General features: G+C 45.6%; 1 protein-coding gene and 1 non-coding gene across 4 annotated transcripts in view; both read right to left on the bottom strand.

Annotated features, from left to right (window-relative positions):
- Positions 1-413: 413 nt before the first annotated feature.
- RPUSD4 (RNA pseudouridine synthase D4) overlaps positions 414-23,116 on the bottom strand; it is a 33,719-nt gene continuing 11,016 nt past the window's right edge. The window contains exons 7-8 of one of the 3 annotated variants that reach the window (XR_009866424.1): positions 15,391-16,810; positions 13,779-14,652 (exon numbers count right to left, since the gene is read on the bottom strand). Coding sequence is in view for 2 of the 3 variants with exons in the window: in XM_062197317.1 (XP_062053301.1) it covers positions 22,706-22,918 (213 nt within the window). In the remaining variant the exon portion in view is untranslated. The other 2 variants (XM_062197318.1, XM_062197317.1) reach the window with 2 other exon arrangements.
- Positions 11,531-11,632, bottom strand: LOC133764931 (U6 spliceosomal RNA). The gene has a single exon (XR_009866499.1). It is a non-coding gene; the product is annotated as a U6 spliceosomal RNA (small nuclear RNA).

Genomic DNA, 23,116 nt, shown 5'->3' on the forward strand with positions numbered 1-23,116 from the left:
TTGAGACTCTGCTGCTCCACTTCTGATCTAGCTCTCTGCTATGGCCTGGGAAAGCAGTGAAAGAAGGCCCAACTCCTTGGGCCCCTGGGCCTGTGTGGGAGACCCGGAAGAAGCTCCTGGCTCTTGGCTTCAGATTGGCGCAGCTCTGGCCGTTGAGGCCCATTGGGGAGTGAGCCAGTGGATGGAAGACTTCTCTCTGTCTCTCTTTCTGTCTCTGCCTCTCCTCTCTGTGTAAGTGACTTTCAAATAAAAATAAATAAATCTTTAAAAATAAATAAATAAAATAAATAAATAAAAGGACCCCCCAAACTCCTCTAGTTCTTTTTTTTTTTAAATATTTTATTTATTTATTTGACAGATAGAGTTATAGAAAGAGAGAGAAACACCAATCTTTCCATCAACACTTGCTCCGCCTTTGTGCTTGGGGCTGCTGCCTGCCCTGGTTGGGATCTGAGCTGGGGAGACTGGAAAGAGGACACCTGGGATTTCTTTGTTGGGCCACTGGAGCAATGCAGGTGCATTGCACAGCCAAAGTTGGACAGACGTGGGTCCAAAGCTGATTCTGCTAAGTTCAGATGTGACCTCAGGACATCAGCCGGGCCCTCTGGGCTCCTTGCTCCTCATCTGTAAAAGGGAAGTGAGAGTTAGAAGGACCTGTATGTTTTTCACTGCGGTGCTACCGGGAGCTTTAAGTAAACAAATACATGGAAGAGGTTCCGCGTGGCAACGGCCGCTGAACGCTAAACAGACTATCGCTGGGCTAGACTCCCGGGTCTCCCGCAGGAGGCAGGAGAGGAAGAGCTGGCGCTGGCTGTGGGCTCAGCCCCTCCAAGCCCTCTGCCTTCTTCCCCGGCTGACTTTTCTTCCCTAGGCCAGAGAAGGAGGAGGACAGGGGGGAAATCTGGTTTATAACTCCAGAAAATAACCCAAGGAAACTTCTGGAAAATTCTGTAACTCTAGACAGGAAAAAGGCCAGACTCCCCAAACTGGGCCAGGATGAACTGGCAGCCTTTCAGGCTTGGCTTGGAGGGGACCGTGTGTGTGTGTGTGTGTGTGTGTGAGAGAGAGAGAGAGAGAGGAGATTCAGGGGCCTGCAAGGAGCTCAGGCAGCCATGGTGCTCTCCTTCCCGACTGTCTTCCATCTCCCAGCCTCTCTGTTCCTCTCATCTCCTCTCCCCATCCAGTGAGGCTGGGAGCTCTCAGTGGTTGGGAAGTTCCTTGCAGCTGCAGGTGTGTGAGGCCAGGCTCGGCAGCTGCCCATGAGAAGCAGGGTGGAAGGGTCCCTGCACCTAACTGAGGTAGAGTGCTGTGGCCTCCAGGGCTCCTCCCTGATTCCTACGGGGGTATTCACCTGTCTGGCTCTGAGAAGTAGGTATCTCATGCATGAGCTCATGACCACCCATTCCCTAAGACCCCCCACCAATTAAGTGGGCAGAGGGGCCTGGCCACCATGAACCCCTCAGGACGCTGGCTGGACTTGGGATGCGGAGCCCAAAGCATCCTCCGGGGGCAGCCTCAGGGGCCAAGGGTGGAGGGAACGAGCCCTAGAGTGTGGAGAGATGAAAGGGGTCGGGGAGCCGAGCTGGCGTCTTCCCGGAAGCCAGCGAGGGCAGAGGAGGTTGTGTCCGGTGGCCCTCGCCCTGGCCCTCACCTCCTGCTCCCTCCTTGACCTCTTGGCCCACATCAAAGTGGGGACCCCTCCTCCGGCTCCAGTCCCTGAATGAGCCCGGGTCATCATTCCTGCTCCACGGAGCTGCTGACGGACAGCCGGTAATAGCTCCCAGAGCATCGAGAGCGGTGCTGTCCCAGCTGCCCCCTCTCTTGCGTCCATCCTAGCAGCCAGCTCCCCCGGGACAGTCTGGCTAGCATGCACTGGGGAAAAGTGGTGTAAAGGCAGCTCCGACACTGGGGTTGCAGGAGGTAGGTGGTGCGCGGAGTTGCAGGGCCCTAGGACTCTGGAATCCACGTCAGGCAGGCCGTGGGAGCCAGAGAAGATCCCAGCCGGGACAGCATCCCTCTCGATGCTCTGGGAGCTATTACCGGCTGTCCATCAGCAGCTCTGCGGAGACACGGCGTGAGGCCTGCCCTTGCAGAGCGTCTCACCCAAGAGCAAGGGAGGAGGCAGGGAAGGGCCTCAGCAAACATGTCGCACAGCCTTCCAAATGCTCGTCCTGATTTCCCCTCCACTATTTAGTAAATAAGGATGTGTCTGTCTGTTTTTATTTAGTCAAAAATAAAACTTAGTCATACATAGTAAGTGCGTTTAGTCACACATAGCAATCAGCCCATGCCTCTGACCCATAAAGAGAAAGCAGCTTTTCTACACTGGGCCAAAAGTGAGGCAGCCTGGAGCAAGCTCTCCGCTTTCGCTGAGCAGTGCAACTGTGGGGTGGGCGAATGCGTGCCCCTGTTGGGCTTTTGACGTTTGCAGATTGCTTGCTTATACGCTCCACAGTTTAACAATAAATGTGCACTGCTTTCTAATTGATTGTATGTAAATCAAGTTCTAGTTCAAGTTCACTCATGGAGCCCCAGACATGACCCCACCCCACCTCACTCCCCCACCAGAGGACAGAAAAATCCAGGTTCAAGAGAGCCAAAAACATAGGAGACTGAGATTTACAATGCCAGAGAAGCCAAAGTCAGGGTTATCGGGAGGTTAGAGAAAGACAGAACAGCTCTTGTGGAGGGTATTTGATTAAAACCCATAGCCACTTTTTGAACTAGGTTGGGCAGGAAAGGGACAAAAATCTAAGCTAGTGCTGCTCTCTGGTGGCAGAAACAGAAAATACATGTCACTGTGTTCACATTAACACTGCAACAAAAGTATAACAACAAAACTGTAACCCATGAAATTGTACTCAACTCACCTAGGAACTTAGAAATCTGCCCAAACAATTCCACACGTAAAACAATAATATTTTCATGAGATGGTTCTTGGAATGACTGGCCACTCACATGGACACCTTCCTTGTACTATACATAGAAGTTAATTCAAAGGGACTATATACCTAATAGAATGAAGCCAGAAAACTCATTTTAAAATGCTTATCACGGCTGGCGCTGTGGCTCATTGGCTAATCCTCTGCCTGCGGCGCCAGCACCCTGGGTTCTAGTCCCGGTTGGGGCACCAGATTCTGTCCTGGTTGCTCCTCTTCCAGTTCAGCTCTCTGCTGTGGCCTGGGAGGGTAGTGGAGGATGGTCCAGGTGCTTGGGCCCTGCACCCGCATGGGAGACCAGGAGGAAGCACCTGGCTCCTGGCTTCGGATCAGCGCAGTGCCAGCCATAGTGGCCATTTTGGGGGGTGAACCAACGGAAGGAAGACCTTTCTCTCTGTCTCTCTCTCTCTCACTGCCTAACTCTGCCTGTCAAAAAAAAAAAATGCTTATCACTTCATTTTAAAATTTTATTTACTTATTTTATGTATTATTTATTTGAAAGAGAGAGAGATTGTCCAGTTGCTGGTTCACTCCCTAAATGACCCACAATGCCTGCCCCTAGAAAATGCTTAAAAGAAAATAGGAGTAAATCTCCATGATCTGGGGCTAGACAATGGTTTCTTACATGCGACAGCAAAAGCACAAGCAACAAGGAAAATAAATTGGACTATACGGAAATAAAAAAACTTTCATGGTGGAAATGGTAGCATCAAGAAAGTGAGAGCAACCTACAGAAAGGGAAGAAACAATAGCAACTAATGCATCTGGTACATGACTGGTATCCAGAATGTATAAAGAGCTCTTATAACTTAGTAAAAACACCAGTAACCCAATCTTAATGTAGGCAAAGTATGTGAATAGACAATTCTCCAGACAACATACAGAAATGGCCAATAAACACCCCCAAAGATGATCAATATCACTAACCATCAGCAAAATGCAATTCAAAACCACAATGATAATCCATTTTACATGCACTGGATAGCTATGGTCAGAAAGGCCAGAAATAGGAATGCTCACACATTGCCTGCAACACCCAGGGCTAGGCCAGAAAGAAGCCAGGAGCCAGGAACTCCATCTGGGTCTCCCACGTGGGTGGCAGGAACCCAAGTACTTGGGTCATGATCTGCTGCCTCGCAGGTGCATTAGCGGGAGGCTGGGTCCCAGGCACTCTGACATGGGTCCCTTCCTTGGCTGTTGTGAACAGTGCTGTACTGTGCACGGGGGTGCAGCTGTCTCTCTACTATGCCGTCTTCATTTCCTTCAGATGCATACACAGAAGTGGGATAACAGTCTTATGCTGGATCTATTTTTCAGCTTTTTTGAGGAACCTCCATACTTAGTACAATGGCTGTACTAAGTGATATTTCTTTCAACAGTGTATGAGATTTCCTCTTTATCTGCATTCATTGCTAGCATTTGCTATTTCTTATTATATATATATATATATATATATATATATATATATATATATATATAATAGTCATCCTAACTGGAGTGAGGTGGTATCTCATTGTGGTTTTTATTTTCATTCCCTGATCATTAGTTATATTGAGCATTTTTTATATTGCTGGTGATTCATATTTCTTTTTAAAAATGTTTATTTATTTGAAAGGCAGAGTTACTGAGAGGGGAAGCAGGGAGAGAGAGATCTTCCATCCACTGGCCCATTCCCTAGATGGCAATAGCTGGAGTTGGGCTAGGCAAGTCAGGAGCAGGAGTGTTACAGGTCTTCCATGTGGCTAGCAGGAGTCCAAGGACTTGGGCCATTTCCCTGGTGCATTAGCAGGAAGCTGGGCTGGAAGTGGAGCTGTTTGATTTGCTAATATTTTGTTTGTTTGTTTTGGTGGTGTTGTGTCACTGGTTAGGGGTTCAAGGCATTTCTGGCTTTATAGAAAGAGTTTGGAAGGGTTCCTTCCCTTTCAATTTTTTGGAATAATTTAAGAAGTACTGTGTTGGCCGGCGCCGCAGCTAAATAGGCTAATCCTTCGCCTGTGGTGCCGGCACACCGGGTTCTAGTCCCAGTCTGGGTGCCGGATTCTGGCCCGGTTGCCCCTCTTCCAGGCCAGCTCTCTGCTGTGGCCAGGGAGTGCAGTGGAGGATGGCCCAAGTGCTTGGGCCCTGCACCCCATGGGAGACCAGGAGAAGCACCTGGCTCCTGGCTTTGGATCAGCGCAGTGCGCTGGCCGCAGCACGCCGAAAGCAGCGGCCATTGGAGAGTGAACCAATGGCAAAGGAAGACCTTTCTCTCTGTCTCTCTCTCTCTCACTGTCTACTCTGCCTGTAAAAAAAAGAAGTACTGTGTTAGTTCTTAAAAGTTCAGTAGAACTCGACAGTAATGCTATCTGGTCCTGTGGTTTTCTTTTTTTTTTTTTTATTAAACTTTTATTTAATGAATATAAATTTCCAAAGTACAGCTTATGGGTTACAATGGCTTCCCCCTCCCAAAACTTCCCTCCCACCCACAACCCTCCCCTTTCCCACTCCCTCTCCCCTTCCAATCACATCATGATTCATTTTCAATTCTCTTTATATACAGAAGATCAGTTTAGTATATATTAGGTAACGATTTCAACAGTTTGCCCCCATATAGCAACACAAAGTGAAAAAAAAAAAAACTGTTGGAGTACTAGTTATAGCATTAAATAAGAGTGTACAGCACATTAAAGACAGAGATCTTACATAATATTTTTTAAAAAAATTAATTAATTTTCTATGCCATTTCCAATTTAACACCAGGTTTTTTTTTTCATTTCCAATTATCTTTATATACAGAAGATCGATTCAGTATATAATTAGTAAAGATCTCATCAGTTTGTACCCACGCAGAAACACAAAGTGTAAAAATACTGTTTCAGTACTAGTTATAGCATCACTGCACATTAGACAACACGTTAAGGACAGATCCCACATGGGATGTAAGTACACAGTGACTTCTGTTGCTGACTTAACAATTTGACACTCCTGTTCATGGCGTCAGTAATCTCCCTAGGCTCTAGTCATGAGTTGCCAGGGCTATGGAAGCCTTTAGAGTTCGCTGACTTTGATCTTATTCCAGTAGGGTCATAGTCAAAGTGGAAGTTCTCTCCTCCCTTCACAGAAAGAAGTCAGTCTGGAGATTCCTCAGAAACCTGAACATAACCCTACCATACAACCCAGCCATCCCACTCCTTGGAATTTACCCAAAGGAAATTAATTTGGCTAATAAAAAAGCCATCTGCACATTAATGTTTATTGCAGCTCAATTCACAATAGCTAAGACCTGGAACCAACCCAAATGCCCATCAACAGTAGACTGGATAAAGAAATTATGGGACATGTACTCCATAGAATACTATACAGCCGTAAGAAACAATGAAACCCGGTCATTTGCAACAAGATGGAGGAATCTGGAAAACATCATGCTGAGTGAATTAAGCCAGTCCCAAAGAGGCAAATATCATTTGTTTTCCCTGATTGGCGACAACTGAGCACCAAAGGGGAAACCTGTTGAAGTGAAATGGACACTATAAGAAACAATGACCTGATCAGCTCTTGTCCTGACTCTAGATGTACAATGTAATACTTTATCCTTTTTAGTATTTGTTGTTGTTGTTGTTGTTGTTCTAGTACTAGTGGTTGAACTCTGTAATTAACACACAATTATTCTTAGGTGTTTAAATTTTAACTGGAAAGTGATCCCTGTTAAATTTAAGAGTGGAAAAAGAGAGGGAGGAGATGTACAATTTGGGACATGCTCAATCAGACTTGCCCCAAATGATGGAGTTAGAAATGTGCCAAGGGATTCCAATACAATCCCATCAAGGTGGCATGTACCAATGCCATCTAACTAGTCCAAGTGATCAATTTCAGTTCACAATTGATGACTCTGATAGGTCTAAGAGTCAAAGGGATCACACAAACAAGACAAGTGTCTGCTAATACTAACTGATAGAATCAAAAAGGGAGAGAAAGATCCAACATGGGAAGTGGGATACACAGCAGACTCATAGAATGGCAGACGTCCTAAACAACACTCTGGCCTCAGAATCAGCCCTTAAGGCATTCGGATCTGGCTGAAGAGCCCATGAGAGTATTGTAGGCATGGAAAGCCAAGATACCATGGAAAAAAAAAAAAAAAAGAAGAAGACCTAAATGAAAGATCTCTGTGAGTGAGATCCCAGTGGAAAGAACAGGGCCATCAAAGAAGGAGGTCCTGTGGTTTTCTTTGTTGAGAGTTTTTCTTTTTTTTTTTTTTTATTCAATCTCATTACTCATTATTCATCTGTTCAGGTTTTCTTTCTGTCTTCATGGTCCAATTTTGGTAAGTTATTTGTGTCCAGAAACTTACCCATTTTTTCTAGGTTTTCCAATTTGCTGAGATACAGTTATTTATAATAGTCCCTAATGACTTTTTCTGTGGTATCAGTTGTAGTATCTCCTTTTTAATCGCTGATTTTATTTATTTGAGTCTTCTTTTTTTCTTGGTTAGCCTGACTAAAGATGTATCAGTTCTCTTAAAAAGATTTTATTTATTTGGGAGGCAGAGCAGAGAGACAGAGAGAGGTCTCCTATCTGCTGGTTCACTCCCCAAATGTCTGCAACAGCTGGCGCTGGGTTGATCTGAAGCCAGGAGCCAGGAGCCAGGAGCTTCCTCCAGTTCTCCCACGTGGGCACAGAGGCCCAAGCACTTGGGCCATCTTTCACTGCTTTCCCAGGCCATAAGGAGAGAGCTGGGTCGGAAGTGAGGCATCCTGGGATTCGAATCGGTGCCCATGTGGGATGCCGGCACCACAGGTGGAGGCTTAGTCTACTATGCCACAGTACCAGCCTGGGTTTATCAATTTTATCTTTTCCAAATTCAACTCATTGTTTAATTGATTCTTTTCTTTTTATTGTTGTTGTTTAGTTTCTATTTCAGTTATTTCTCCTCTTTTCTTTCCTATTTCTTTCCTTCTACTAAGTTTGGGTTTGCTTTGTTTTTGTTTTTTTCTGAACCATGGGACACATCTTTAGGATGATTATTTGAAATCTTTTATCTTTATATATAAAAGTTTATTTTTATAAACTTCCCTCAGGACTGTTTTGCTATATCTCATAAGTTTTAGCATTGTGTTCCCATTTTCATTTGCTTCAAGGAATTTTTTTAAATGTTTATGTATGTGTGTATGTATGTAAAAGCCAGAGTTACAGGGAGAGGGAGAGACAAGGAGAGATCTTCCATCCATTGGTTCACTCCCCAAATGGCCACAATGGCTAAGGCAGGGCCTGGATGAAGCCAGGAGCCAGGAGCTTCTCCCAGATCCTGCAGGGGCCCAAGTACTTGGACTGTCTTGTGCTACCTTCCCAGGCACATTAGCAGGAGCTGGATAGGAAATGGAGCCGTATTGATGCTGGCATCATAGGAGGTGGCCTAACCTGGCATGCCACAATGCTGATCCCATGTTTCAGGGAATTCTTTAATTTCCCTTTTGATTTCTTCAATGCCCCACTATTCATTCAAAAGTATGTTTTTCAGTCACCATGCATTTGTGTAATCCCTAAAGTATCTTTTATTGTTGATTTCTAGTTTTATCTCATTGTAATCAGAAAAGACGAATATGATTTCAATTTTTAAGCAATTTATTTATTTATTTGACAGGTAGAGTGACAGAGAAAGAGAGAGACAGAAAAAGATCTTCCATTTGCTGGCTCAGTCCCCTAATGGCCACAATGGCCAGAGCTGAGACAGATGGAAGCCAGGAGCCTGAAACTCCACCTGGGTCTCCCACTTGGGTGGCAGGGACACAAATACTTGGGCCATCTGCTGCTGCCTTTTGGGTGTATTCATAGGAGGCTGGACTGGAAGTGGAGCAGTGGGGGCTTGAACACCAATATGAGGTATTAGCATTGCAAGCAGCAGCTTAATGCACTGTGGCACAAAGCTGGCCCCACTTTCGTTTTAAAACCTTGTTGAGACTCATCTTGTGATCTCACATATGGTCTGTTTTATAGGATGCCCCTGTGCTCATGAAAGGATGTGTATTCTATAGCCATTGGATATTCTGTAAACATGTTAGGTCCACTTGGTCCACAGCAGTTTAACTCTGATATTTATTTGTTGCCTTTTTTTTTTCCTGTATGATCTATCCATTGATTTTTTTTTTAAAAAGGATTTATTTATTTATTTGAAAATCAGAGTTACACAGAGAAGGAGAGGCAGAGAGAGAGAGAGGTCTTCCATTCGTTGGTTCACTCCCCAATTGGCCACAAAGGTTGGAGCTGTGCCAAACCGAAGCCAGGAGCCAGGAGCTTCTTCCAGGTCTCCTATGTGGGTGCAGGGGCCCAAGGACTCAGACCATCTTCTACTGCTTTCCCAGGCCATAGCAGAAAGCTGGATTGGAAGTGGAGCAGCTGTGTCTCGAACCAGTGCCCATATGGGATTCAGGCACTGCAGGCAGTGTATGCCACAGCACTGCCTCCATTGATTTTTTGTTTGTTTGTTTGGATGATCTGTCCATTGATAAAAGTGAAAACTTTTATTATATTGGAGCTTATCTCTCCCTTTAGCTAATAATGTTTGTTTTATAAAGTTGGTGCTCTGGCATTAGGTGCATGTACATTCATAATAATTACATCTTCTTGTTGAATTGATCTTGTTATCATTTTATAGTCACCTTCTGATGTTACAATTTTTGTTCTATAAGATTAGCTACTTTCTGCTTGCACAGAATGTTTTTGCCATCCTTTCACCTTCAATCTGTGTGCCTTTTACCAGAATAGTGAGTTTCTCATAGGCAACATATTGTTGAACCTTGCTTTAAAAAAAAAAAATTAGCCTGTGTCTTAACTGGAGAATTTAGTTCATTTGTATTCAAGGTTATTATTGATAAGTATTTAATTCTGTCATTTGTTGATGTTCTTGTTTTTGAATACCCTTTGTTCTTTTCTTCTTCTATTATCACTCATTTTGTGGTTTGATGGTTTCCTGGAGTGATAAGATTTAATTCTGAGACTGGCATTGTGGCACAGAAGGTTAAGCTGCTGTCTGCGATGCTGGGATCCCACATGAGTGCAGGTTCAAGTCCCAGCTGCTCCACTTTCTATCCAGCTTCCTGCTAATGTGCCTGGGAAAGCAGCAGAAGGGCCCAAGTACCTGGGCTCCTGTCACTCCCACAGGAGACCTAGATGAAGCTCCTGAGTTCTGACTTTGGCCTGGCCTAGCTCTGGCCATTGTGGCCATCTCGGGAGTGAACCAGTGGATGAAGACCTCTCCCTCTGTCCCTCTCTCTAACTCTGCCTTTCAAATGAATCAAATTTTTTTTAAAGGTTTACTTGTTTCCTACTTCTCTTTTTTCTTTATACTTTTCTTTGTATCTTCCATGTTTTCATGCTAGTTATCTTTCTTTTGCTTCTGAATGTGACTCCCTTTGAAGTAGGTAGGCATACAGGTTAAAATTGATTAGGTTTGTAAGCTGGAAGATTACGCCTTCACCACGCCCCCGTGTGACCTCATGCCCCACCTGGCCACACCTGAGTGCCCACCAGCCAATCAGATTAATTAACCACTCCCCTTTGAAAGTGAATTAAAAGCCTGGGACAGGGTGTGTCTGGCCCTTTCCTCCTTTCTCTTGGCTCTGGCCTCTTGCCAGCAGGGGGCTGGCTGCAGCCCTGCACCTCTAGGGCGTGTGGCCTACGGGCCAACCCACCCTATGCTTCCTGGTCTAGATGCTCTTCCACGTGGCTGGTTCCTGGTGCTCGGTATAAACCCAAATTTACCCCTCTCTGTTAGATAAAGCCCTCACTCTCCTATGCATCTTTCTCACTGAATAAAAGCTTTAAATGTACCATGCTACCTCGTTCATTTATGGCGGTATTTAGAATTCTCTGAATATTAGACAAGAACCCACATAGGCTTTATTGGGGATTTATTAATAAGCATATGGTGATATCGTATGGCACCCCAAATTCCGATAACATACGTGGTACCCCAGATGGGACTTCTGGGGAACTTTAAGGGGCCACATTCCGATATATTTTTAAGGGGTCAAATTCCCATATCACATTCAACATCTTTCATGAGGTCGGTCTGCTAGTGACAAATTCCTTAGTTTCCGCTTATTTTGAAAAGTCCTTACCTCTCCATGTCTGAAAGATAGCTTGGCTGGGGAGAGAGTTCGTGGTTGGCAGTTCTTTTTTCTGAGTTTGCATGTAGTCATTTCCACTCCCTCCTGGCTTGTACGGTCTCTGCCAAGAAAACTGTTTCCGTTCTTTGCCCTCTGGGATTCCCCAAATTTGAATGTTTGCTGCTTGCCAGAAGCCCATCGTATTGTGTCCCCAACACACGTCCCGAACCCTGCCTCCTCTGGTGACAGCCACCAGAGGACAGTGTGTCAGCAGGAATGTTTGACCCTTTAATGGTGTCCCAAAGGCCTTGGGGCCTCTCTCTAATTTTTTACTTTAGTTTTTATTTTGGTCTGGGACACTTCATAAGGTCTGTCTTCAAGTTCAGACCTTCTTTATTCTGCTTTATATATCTGCGGCTGAGGCTTTCAACTGTATGTTTATTTCAGTCCCCCATTTCCAAAATTTCTGTTCTCGTTCCTTTTTAAGATTTCCGTCTCTCTGCTGAAAAACATATGGAATACTTCACCACTTAGCATTTCATTCTTGTGCAGAAGTCATGCTAAGCTATGGATCATCCAATTTTAGTATTTATGCTGCTATGTGAGCACACACTGCTTGCTAGTATAAAATGTTTTATCTTCCGACTAACGGGTATATGATTTTATCCTTGTAATTATTATGTCTTGATCATCATGATGTTTAATTTTTTTTTCTCTGTGCTTAATTATTATATTCTACTTGGGCAAAGTGTGTATTTATGTTCCTTCCTACTTTTCTCTGAAATCCTACATCATTAAAAGCCTTCTCAATTAAAAAAAAAAAAAAAAAACAGTGGTTTGGAAAACAGTCTATCAGCTCTACAAAGTGTTAAAACAAACTTGCTATATGCTGCACCAATTCCACTCATAGGCATGTATCCAAGAGGAATTAAAGCACTTAACCATAGAAAAACATACATATAAATGTCTATAGATGTATAATAACCCCAACATGGAAACAGTCATCAGCTGATGAAGAGCTAAATGGGGAAAAAGGGACGTTGTTTGTGGGAATGCAAACTGGTAAAGCCACTATGGAAATCAGTTTGGAGATTTCTCAGAAACCTGAATATAACCCTACCACACAGCCCAGCCATCCCACTCCATGGAATTTACCCAAAGGAAATTAAATTGGCAAATAAAAGAGCTGTCTGCACCTCAATGTTTATTGCAGCTCAGTTCACAATAGCTAAGACATGGAATCAACCTAAATGCCCATCAACAGAAGACTGGATAAAGAAATTATGGGATATGTACTCTATAGAATACTATACAGCAGTAAAAAAAAAAAATGAAATCCGGTCATTTGCAACAAAATGGTGGAATCTGGAAAACACCATGCTGAGTGAAATAAGCCAGTCCCAAAGGGACAAATATCATATGTTCTCCCTGATCTGTGACAAATGAGAACCTAAAAGGAAACCTGTTGAAGTGAAATGGACACTATGAGAAACAGTGACTTGATCTGCCCTTGTCCTGACTGTTGAGGAACAACTTACTACTTTATTCCTTTTAGTATTTTTTTCTTCTACTTAATACCTTTGGTTGAACTCTTTAATTAACACACAATTATTCTTAAGTGTTTAAAATTAACTGAAAAATGATCCCCGTTAAATATAAGAGTGGGAATAATAGAGGGAGGAGATGTACAGTTCAGCACATGCTCAACTGGACTTACCCCAATGGTATAGTTAGAAATGTGCCAGGGGATTCCAATTCAATCCCATCAAGGTGGCAGGTACCAATGCCATCTCACTAGTCCAAGTGATCAATTTCAGTTCACAATTGATCATAATGATAGAACTAAGAGTCAAAGGGATCACATAAACAAGACTAGTATCTGCTAATACTAACTGATAGAATTTAAAAGGAGAGAACAATCCAACATGGGAAGCAGGATACACAGCAGAGTCATAGAATGGCAGATGTCCTAAATAGCACCCTGGCCTCAGAATCAGCCCTTAAGGCATTTGGATCTGGCTAAAAAGCTCATGAGAGTATTTCAGGCATGGAAAGCCAAGATACTGTGGCAAAAAAAAAAAAAAAAAAGTGACCTAAATGAAAGATCTCTGTGAGTGAGATCCCAGCGGAAAGTATAGGCCATCAAAGAAGGAGGTACCTTTCTCTGAAGGGAGGAGAGAACTTTCACTTTGACTATGGCCTTGTCTAAATACGATCGGAGTTGGCAAACTCAAGAGGCTTCCATAGCCTTGCAGCTCATGACAAGAGCCTCGGGTGATTACTGACATCATAAATAAGTGTCCAACAGGAGTCACTGTGCACTTACTCCCCATGTAGGATCTCTGTCCTTAAAGTGTTGTACTATGTGAATTAACAGCATAACTAGTACTCAGACAGTACTTTATACTTTGTGTTTCTGTGTGGGTGCAATCTGTTGAAATCTTTACTTAGTATATACTAAATTGATCTTCTGTATATAAAGATAATTGAAAATGAATCTTGATGTGAATGGGATGGGGGAGGAGTGGCAGATGGGAGGGTTGCGGGTGGGAGGGAAGTTATGGGGGGAAAAAGCCACTATAATCCAAAAGTTGTACGTTGGAAATTTATATTTATTAAATAAAAGTTTAAAAGAAAGAAAATAAATAAATTTGGTATATTACCTCTACACATTGGAATGTTAATTATTCATCAATAAAAAGAAATCAAATATTGATATATATTAAAACAAGGATGAACCATGAAAACATGCTAAGTGAAAAAGGCAGTCACAAAACAGTACACATTATATGTTCTATTTATATGGAATACCCCAAATAGGCAAATATAGATAGTAGATCAGTAGCTGGCTGTGGTGGAGAATGAGAGAGAATGGGGAGTGACTGCCAAGGGTTTGGGGTTTCTTTTTGTGGGGATGATTATATACTAAAATTAGGTCATGGTACATGTTGAGCATCCCAAGCCAAAAATTCAAAATCTTGGGGCTGGTGTTGGGTGCAGCAGATTGAGCTGTTGCCTGCCACACTAGCATTCCATATTGGAGTGCTGGTTCGAGACCCGGCTGCTCTGCCTCTAATCCAGCTTCCTGTTAACGCACCTGGGAGACTCGTCTAAAAGTTCCTGGCTTATGGCTTCAGCTGGGTCCAGGCCTGGCTGTTGTGGCCATTTGGGGAGTAAACCAGCAGATCTCTTTCTTTCTCTCTCTCCCTCTCTTTGTGTAACTCTGCCTTTCAAATAAATAAAATAAATCTATTTTTAAAAACTCATTGAGTAATTTTGTTATGAGAAAAAAGCGGTGGATAAATTATTATTACCTTGGTTCTTTGTCTCACATAGAAAAATTTCCAAGCGGACAAGCAGAGAGATTTAACAAACAAGATTTATTAGAGTCAAAGAGCTCCAGCCAGAGTGGCACGGAGGGTGGCTTCCAAGAGAGGAAAAACCCTGATATGTTCGTGGCAGTGGAGTTTTGAAGCACAATTTTGATTGACATTCAGTTACAAAGTGGGAACAAAACCCATCAAAAGACCTGATTGTAATCCTTTATCCTGTCTGGCTTGCTCATGATAAAACAAAAAAGCCACCCAGAAGGGTGGAATAGGTAACTTGTTGTCACAATAAACTGTGAGCTCGGGAGCATGGGATCCCCACTCCCCTGCATTCTCACTGTAAATTTGTAGATTCCTAAGGAAGGAGGGTGGACACTTTTGATCTTGCTAAAGATAACTTTTTTTGGGAGGGAACATTTTCCACCTTCAATTTCCAGGCTGCCTATTAACGCATTTGACTCCCCACAATTTGATGTGCTTTAGCATAATGGGTTCCATTAATTTGACTCTTACCGTATGTCGGGAACTTTTTGGGAATTTAAATATTTTTTAACCATCTCATTTGATCCTTAAAATAAATGTCTGATATGAATAACTATTACTACACTCATTTTGGAGGCTCCAAGTTAAGTGAACGATTCTCATTCATAGCAAATAAGCAGTAGAGCTGTGATCTGAACTCAAGCCCGTCTGGTTCCAAAACCTCGGAGCTCCCCACAAACCAGGGCTGCCTGAACAGAGAATCAGTGGCTGCCCTTTGAGGGCTCACAGGTGGAGGGCTTGAAGGTAGAAGGCGTAAAGATGAAAAAAAAGACTTGGTGCTTGCCCACCTGAAACTCACAGTCTGGGAGGAGGCAATGTAATTATAGGGTGGTTCCAGTGGAAATTTGGGATGTAGAATGCTTACTTCTCCCCAAAGGGTTATCTTTTCCAGATCAGAAGTGTCCACCCTCCTTCCTTAGGAATCTCCAAATTTACCATGAGGATGCAAGGGAGTGGGGATCCCATGCTCCCGAGCTCACAGGTTATTGTGAAAACAAGTTATCTTATTAATGTTCTCCTCCGCTGTTTTCCCGTAACGTCCGACTGAGAGGGCTTTGCCAAACCTGTTCCTGCTCCACTGATTGCCAACTCAACCCTCTCTACTCAGCTGCTCAAACACCCCTGGGCATCACCCTTGGTTCTTCCTCTGGCCCTCATTTACACTCTCAGCTGGGCCCATTCTACTTCCAAGCTGTATTCCAAGCCACCTACTCTACCCACCGTGCCCCAACCAAAGTCAGCTACTGTCACCTGTCATGTGGAGTGCCACGTCAGCTTATTCCCTGGTCTCCTCACCATGGGAATGTTCCTCTGGAGTGAGCCGGGAGTAGGCAAAGATGTGAAGGGCAGGAGTCAGTCTCCAGCAGGGCTGAGAGATGACTGAAGTGGTGTGGGGGTTCTGATGTGTGCAGACATGTCTGGTGTGTGGGCACTAAAATAGACTAGAAGGCATGAGTCAGCTGTGCATTTAGGATGTGTTTGGGTATAAGTCATGTGAAAAAACAGAAGTATTGTGAAAGAGCTTCACCCTACTGTGAATCACCCCCAATTAAGATCACATTCTCAAGGGGCTGGTGTTGGGCACGGTGGGTAAGATGCCTGCATCCAAAATCAGAGTCTCAGCTCTGCTTCTGATCCCGCTTCCTGCTAATGCACACCCTGAGAGGCAGCAGGTGATGAGTCAGGTACTTGGGACCCTGCCATGCACTTGGGAGACCCAGATGGCATTCCTGGCTCCTGGCTTCTGCCTGGCCCAGTTCCAGCTGTTGCAGGCATGTGGGGGAATTTACTGGTCAATGTAAGATCTCTCTGTCTCCGTCTCTCCCTCCCTACCTGCCACCTTTTAAAAGAAAAGATCACTTTCTCACTGCTGCCGATGAGATGTGCTAGGAGGGATGTGAAGAAGGAAATAAACAGAAATATCTTTCCTAAAAGGATCCTAAGGCTCCACCTGGTAGAGGCATTTTATGCAGACAGCTACCAAGGCCTGTTACTCATTGGGGACAGTTAGGTGGAGGGAGCCCTAATAGGGGAAATATGAGGCTGTATAATGAAGATGACCTTTGTCCTCGGTTCCTGGGGAGCCTCCCAAGTCTTTGTTATTCAGTTTATGCTAATAATGCGGTTCACCCTGGGTCTCTAGTTTCAGGATAGGGCTGGTCATGCCAAAGATCAGGTAATTAGATGGTTGAGGCTTTGAACCAGAAAGAAGAGAGTGGCAGGTGATTGGGTTCATTCATGGAGCCAATGACTGAAGCGTGGGTGACCTTCCCGGTTGGTGATCCACATCTTGAGACAGTGACATGTTCTGACTCTCCAAGCAGAGAACATGGTGGCTTCATGTCTGGGACTCTCCCAGACCTCACCTTCTGCTTCTTTTCCTCCCGATTCACATCATTTCTTCGCTATAATATAGCTGTAATAGTAAGTACAGAATTTTGCTGAGGAATCATTCTAGTGAATGATCCATCACAAGAAGTCGGCGGGAACACCTGAATTGGCAGCTGGCTGGCATCCAAGGGCAGGGTGCTCTGTGCTCTGGCTTTGTGACATTTGCCCTGACTCTGGCTACGTTGCTCTGAGCCAGCAGACCTTGCACCCTACTGGGGGAAAGCAGTCTGTGTCCCCACACGGCCTGCTTTGCACAAGCACAGACACAAGGCCGTGTTTTTGTTCTTCCTCTGAGGCATTCTGGCTAACAGCAGCCGGGAGCCAAGAGCAGCAGGTTTAGAAAACATGGGGATGGGGACTCCATCAGCCTCTTCATTCTTCTTCTACTTCTTCTTCTTTTTTTTTTTTTTAATTTGACAGAGTTAGACAGTGAGAGAGAGACAGAGAGAAAGGTCTTCCTTGGTTTACCCCCCAAAATGGCCGCTATGGCCAGAGCTGCGCCAATCCAAAGCCAGGAGCCAGGTGCTTCTTCCAGGTCTCCCATGCGGGTGCAGGGCCCAAGCACTTGGGCCATCCTCCACTGCCTTCCCGGGCCACAGCAGAGAGCTGGACTGGAAAAGGAGCAACCAGGACTAGAACCCAGAGCCCATATGGGAAGCCGGCACCGCAGGCGGAGGATTAACCAAGTGAGCGGCGGCACCGGCCCCAGCCTGTTCATTCTGTTGAAGTGGCTCTCCACTGCTCTGACCCCAGGAACCCAGGCACAGCCTCAACACTCCCTTGCGTCTAGTGTCTGGTGGCACTATCAGGTTGCCAATGACCCTATTCCCATGTCTCTCTGCCTTCCAGATATAGCCCACCATAGGTGGTGGGTTGGGACAGTGAAGCTGGTGTTCAGCAGAGGTGGTAGGATGAAAGAGGAACGTGCATTCTAAGAAACAGGTTATAGAGTGAACTGACATGGACTTAGTGGATTTGGGGGCTGGCGTGGTGGTACAGCAAGTTAAGCTGCTGCCTGTGATGCCAACGTCCCGTATGAGCGCTGGTTCAAGTCCCAGCTATTCCACTTCTGATCCAGCTCCCCGCTAATGGAATGTACCTGGGAAAGCACCAGAAGTCAGCCCAGTACTTGGGCCCCTGCCACCCTTGTAGGAGAACTAGGTGGAGTTCCAGGCTCCCAACTTCGGCCTGGCCCAGCCTTGGATATTGCAGCCATCTGGGGAACGAACCAGCAAATGGAAGCTCTCTCGCTCTCTCCCCCTCTCTCTGTAAATAAATCTTTTTAAAAAGATTAAAAGGTTTTTTGAAAAAAAACAAGAAGTTAAAAATAAAAAGTCAAGGTTAACGCTCAGGATTCAGGTGATACCAATTAACTAAGACAAGGCTGGGAGAGAAAGTGAGGGCGCCCCAAGGGAGCTTCCAAGGGGAGAGGACCACATGCAGGTGCAGATAAAGGGAATGGCTCAGGCAGGGAGCAGGTCAGAGACAGCAGAGGTTTACAGAGTTGACCCCACTCTGCTGCTAGGTCACTTGGGAGAGGGGTAGGTAGGGTGCAAAGATGGAGCTGGGAGTAGGGGAACACAGGGTCTGAGCCTTCAAAGGAACCTTGGAAGTTCAGATGAGGAGGCACAAGGAGCCCAGAGTGGGAGACGCATGCGACGGAGGATTGAGCCAAGTGCTCTGCGGGCTTAGGGTGGGTGTACCCAGCAGGGAAAAATCCTCACTGCTGGAGTTCCTTCAGGGAGAAGAGCAGGGTGCTGCTGGCTGCCCCAGGGACAGGCACTGGCAGGGCTACCCTCCAGCTTCCTGACTACAACATTGGCAGGCATTGCCCACGAGGGCACAGAACTGCAGTTTTTTTTTTTTTTTTTTTTTTTTTGGACAGGCAGAGTGGATAGTGAGAGAGAGAACTGCAGTTTTTTCCTTTAAACCTCTAGTGTTTGATTTTTAAGTCACGTGCATGTACAACTTGTGTTTCAAAATAATAAAAATAAGAAACCATTCTCATAGGGGGTCGAAGTTATGGTATAATGGGTAAAGTTGCCAGCTGGGATGCTGGCATCCCATATGGGGGTTGGTTTGTGTTCTAGCTGCTCCACTTTATTTTAAGATTTTTTTTATTTATTTGAGAGGTAGAGTTACAGATGAGAGGAAGAGACAGGCAGAAAGGTCTTCCACCTGCTGGTTCACTCCCCCAAAATGGCCACAATGCCCAGAGCTGAGCTGATCCAAAGCCATGAGCCAGGAGCTTCTTCTGGGTCTCCCACGGGGGTGCAAGGGCCCAAGGACTTGGGCCATCTTCAGCTCCTAACCCAGGTCATAGCAGGGAGCTGGATCAGAAGTGGAGCAGCCGGGACTTGAACTGGCGCCCATATGGGATGCCAGCATCACAGATGGAGGCTTAATCTACTATACCACAGCAGCAGGCCCAAGGAACAATCTTCCTAAACTAACTGTATAATTTATTACTAAATCAAATCTTTTAGCTAGTTCGAATCAACTTTTCAAAATAGGTCAGGTTCATCTTGGGCATGTTCCAACCTCCTTAGTTGTGTAAGCCCCACTTGCCAGGCCACATAAACCTAGGGCGACATTCTTCCCAGGTTATTGTGGATGATTAATGACAGCCACTGCATCCAACAAGATGTACTGCTCAGGAAGTCCACATCCCAGTGGGCATCAGGGAAATGTTTCGTCCTTTTGTTAGGCCTAAGAATGCAAAATGGGAAGAGCTTCATCGCTCATCACTGCTCCCAGCATCACAGCAAGGTTTCTGTGGACCTCTGCACCTGTCCACAGCTGACATCTGCAGCCCTGGTCTGCTCCGTGTCCAGACTGCAGCATAAGGGCCTCTGCCTGGGCCCTATGGGGTGCTTCCCTAGGGACCTGGGATCCCCCCCAAACACCTAGAAGGCCAGGGATCCTCTTCATCCCTCTCCCAGTCCATTACCATATTTCCTGTGTCACGTTCTTGTTCCTTTGGGAAGCATGGTTGACTAGAAATAGTAACAGCCGAACTATAGCCTGCAGGCCAAATGCAGCCCAAACATGTATGACCCATAAATTAAGAATAGTTTTTACATTTTTAAATGGTTGGAGAAAAACATCAAAATCCTTAGTATTCAAGGACTGAATTATGCCTCCTTACCCAATTCCTATGTTGAAGTCCCAACTCCCAATGTGACCGTATTAGGAGATAGATCCTTCAAGGAGGTAATTAAAGACAAATGAGGTAATAACAGTGAGGCTTTAATCTGTCCAAACAAGAGGAAGAGGCACTAGGGATGTGTGCAGAGAGAAGCACATGTGACTCTCTGCAAGCCAAGGAGGGGGGCCTCCGGAGAAACCAACCTGACAACACTGATTCTGGACTTCCTACCTCCACACCTCTGGGAAACAAACATCTGTTGGTGAAGCCAAGTGTGTGGCTTTGCTATAGCAGTCTGGGCAGATTAACATGTTTAACATATGAAAACTGTTATGTAGTTCAGGTTCCAGAGCTTATCAATAAAACTGGAACACAGTCTTGCTCATTCATTCACGTGGTATCTTTGGCTGCTTTCATGCTACAGTGGCAGATTTGAAGAGCTTTCGACAGAGTTCATGTGACCTGCAAAGTCTGAAGTATTTACTACCTGGCCCTTCTCCAAGCATCTTTGCTGACCCCTGCTCTGAGCAACTTTGAGGAGTGTTCACTTCTGAACACACAACAGTCCTACTCACACCTGCATCCGGCACCTGCACACCATGGGTCCCCCCAGCCCCACCCCACGATGCTCCAAACTCAGGGAGGGTTGGGCCCCACCTCTGTTGCTCTGTACTGCACCTAATGGCCTGGCCTCACAGTAGATTCTACACGTCATCCTTACACATCCAGAGCATCTGTTTGCAGACCAGATCACCTCGGGAGCCTCAACACCTGGCCCCAGACACACTTGCCACTTTTATTTGAAAGACAAAGTTACAGAGAGGTAGAGCCAGAGAGAGAGAGAGGTCTTCCTTTCTACTGGTTCACTCCCCAAATGACCACAACGGCCAGAGCTGAGCTGAACTGAAGCCAGGAGCAAGGAGCTTCCTCTGGGTCTCCCACATGGGTGCAGGGGCCCAAAGACTTGGGCCATCTTCTACTGCTTTCCCATACCACAGCAGAGAGCTGGATCAGAAGAGGAGTAGCCTGGACTCACATCGGCGCCCATATGGGATGCAGCTTTAACCCGCTGCACCACAGCGCCGGCCCTGCCACTTTTTTTCTTATCTGAGAGACAGGAAGAGGGCTTCCATCAGCTGGTTCACTCCTGAGATGCTCACATTGGCTGGGGCAAGACAGGGGATATTCTGGGAGCCAGGAACTCAATCTAGGTCTTCCAGGGGAGCAGGAACCCGATTACTTGAGCAATCACCACTGGAATCAGGAGCTACAGCCAGGAACTGAACCCAGGTATTCCGAGGGTTTTCACCTTAATTGCCAGAGTAAATCTAATGCCTGCTCCTCTGCCACATTCCTTTTATTTATTAATCTATTTATTTATTTGAGAGCCAGAGAGATCTTCCATCTACTGGTTCACTCCTCAAATGCCCACAACAGCCAAGATTGGGCCAAGCCAGACAGGAATCAGAAACTCAATCTAGGTCTTCCATGTGGTGGCAGGGACCAAATTACTCGAGCCGTCACCTGCTGCCTCCTAGCATTTGTATTAACAGGAAGCTGGAAAAGGAGTGAAGCTGGAAGCTGAACCCAGGCACTACAGATGTGGAATGTGGAACCCCCAAAAAGCATCTTCACCACTAGGCCAAAAACCCCACTCTGCCCTCAATACAGGGCCCTCTCTCTGGCAATGCTGGCAGTGGTGAGATCCTCTTCACCAATACTCAGATGGCAACTAATTACAAATGAACTCTAGCACCTGATGTTTGATGGTTCCTATTGTGTGCTTGATTAAATGTTCTAATTTTTAAAAGGATGTTTAATATTTATAAGCAAAAGTGATTTCCAAACATCCTTATTTTTAAAAATAATTTTTTAAAATAAATACTTTTATTTATTTGAAAAGCAGAGACAGATCTTTCAGCCATTGGTTCACTTCCCAGATACCCACAGTTGGGGATAGTCAGGAGGTTGTAATTCAATCCTGGTCTCCCACCTGTGTGGCAGGTACTTGAGCTGGTATGGGAAACAGAATTGAGACTGAAACCTAGGCTTTCTGCTATGGAATGTGGGCATTCCAAGCAGTGGTTTCAAATTTTTATGTAACTGACAAAGTGCTGGGAGATATACCCATGTAAATATCTGGGCTCCCTGAGTCTCCAAAAAAAAAAAAAAAAAAAAAAAGAGAAAATCTGTTGTCACATGGCAACACCTGGCTGGAGCTAACGCTGGTTCTGGGCATGTCCCTTGGTTTATGGTCCCCACACTGCCTCAGACCCTGCCACTCACATCTGCTTCCCTTGCTCACCAAAGATGCCACCTCACGCCCACCCAATCACCCTTCACAGTTCCCTAATGCAATCAGTCCTCATGCTGCAGCTGGACAGAATTCCCGGGTTCCATGACGGGCACTCAACCACTACATTCTCTCCAACCGGGGAGACCCTCCCGACAGCAGGGCTTGCCTGCTGGCTGAAAACCATTTCTGACCATAGCTTCTGCCTCTCAGCTCTCCTTTTCCAGTGACCACCCCGATCTGTCCTCTCAGGCTCTCTTCCGTCTTGGCAAGGAGACTTCCAGCAGGCCTTAGGCTTTTCCACAGTGTGGCCAGGCAACTGGGAAACAGACTGCTCTCCACTGAAGCCGTGAAGCAGCCGGGTTTCTTCAACTTATCCTGGCCTGCCTCTTCTTTCAAGTGAGAAGTTAACGGAATCCATTAAAAGCAAAGAGCTCAAACTGAACAGTCTTTTTCACTGTAGTCCCGGATGCCCAGCTTCACTTGTCATTTTGATCCTGATTTGGCATCTCTAAGCCCAGGCGGCTCAATGAACGTACAAAGAAGTGAGGAAGTTTGCAGGTCAAGTTGAGTTCCTCCTTCCTGGACCCCAGGGCAGGCAGGATCAGCTGCCGGGCATGCAAGTGAAGGGGGATGTGGCGGGCCTTCGACTGCTCCAGCCCCAGCTTCTTCAGGGTGCCAGCAGGCAGCTTCTACACGAAGACAAGACAAACCCCTGAGCGCAAGGCCAAGGTCCATCCTTGCCCAGCATGCGGCGTCAGAAGCCTTCCATCTAAAGGGACCTAATACTGACCTCACCCTAGGAGACACAGGGAATGCACAGCTTGCTTCAGGGGCAAGTCCAGAAAGGGTTCAAAGCCCAGGGTCAGGGAGAAAAGCAGCGACACCAA

The sequence above is a fragment of the Lepus europaeus genome, chromosome 7 (assembly GCF_033115175.1).
Source record: "Lepus europaeus isolate LE1 chromosome 7, mLepTim1.pri, whole genome shotgun sequence".
NCBI lineage: Eukaryota > Metazoa > Chordata > Mammalia > Lagomorpha > Leporidae > Lepus > Lepus europaeus.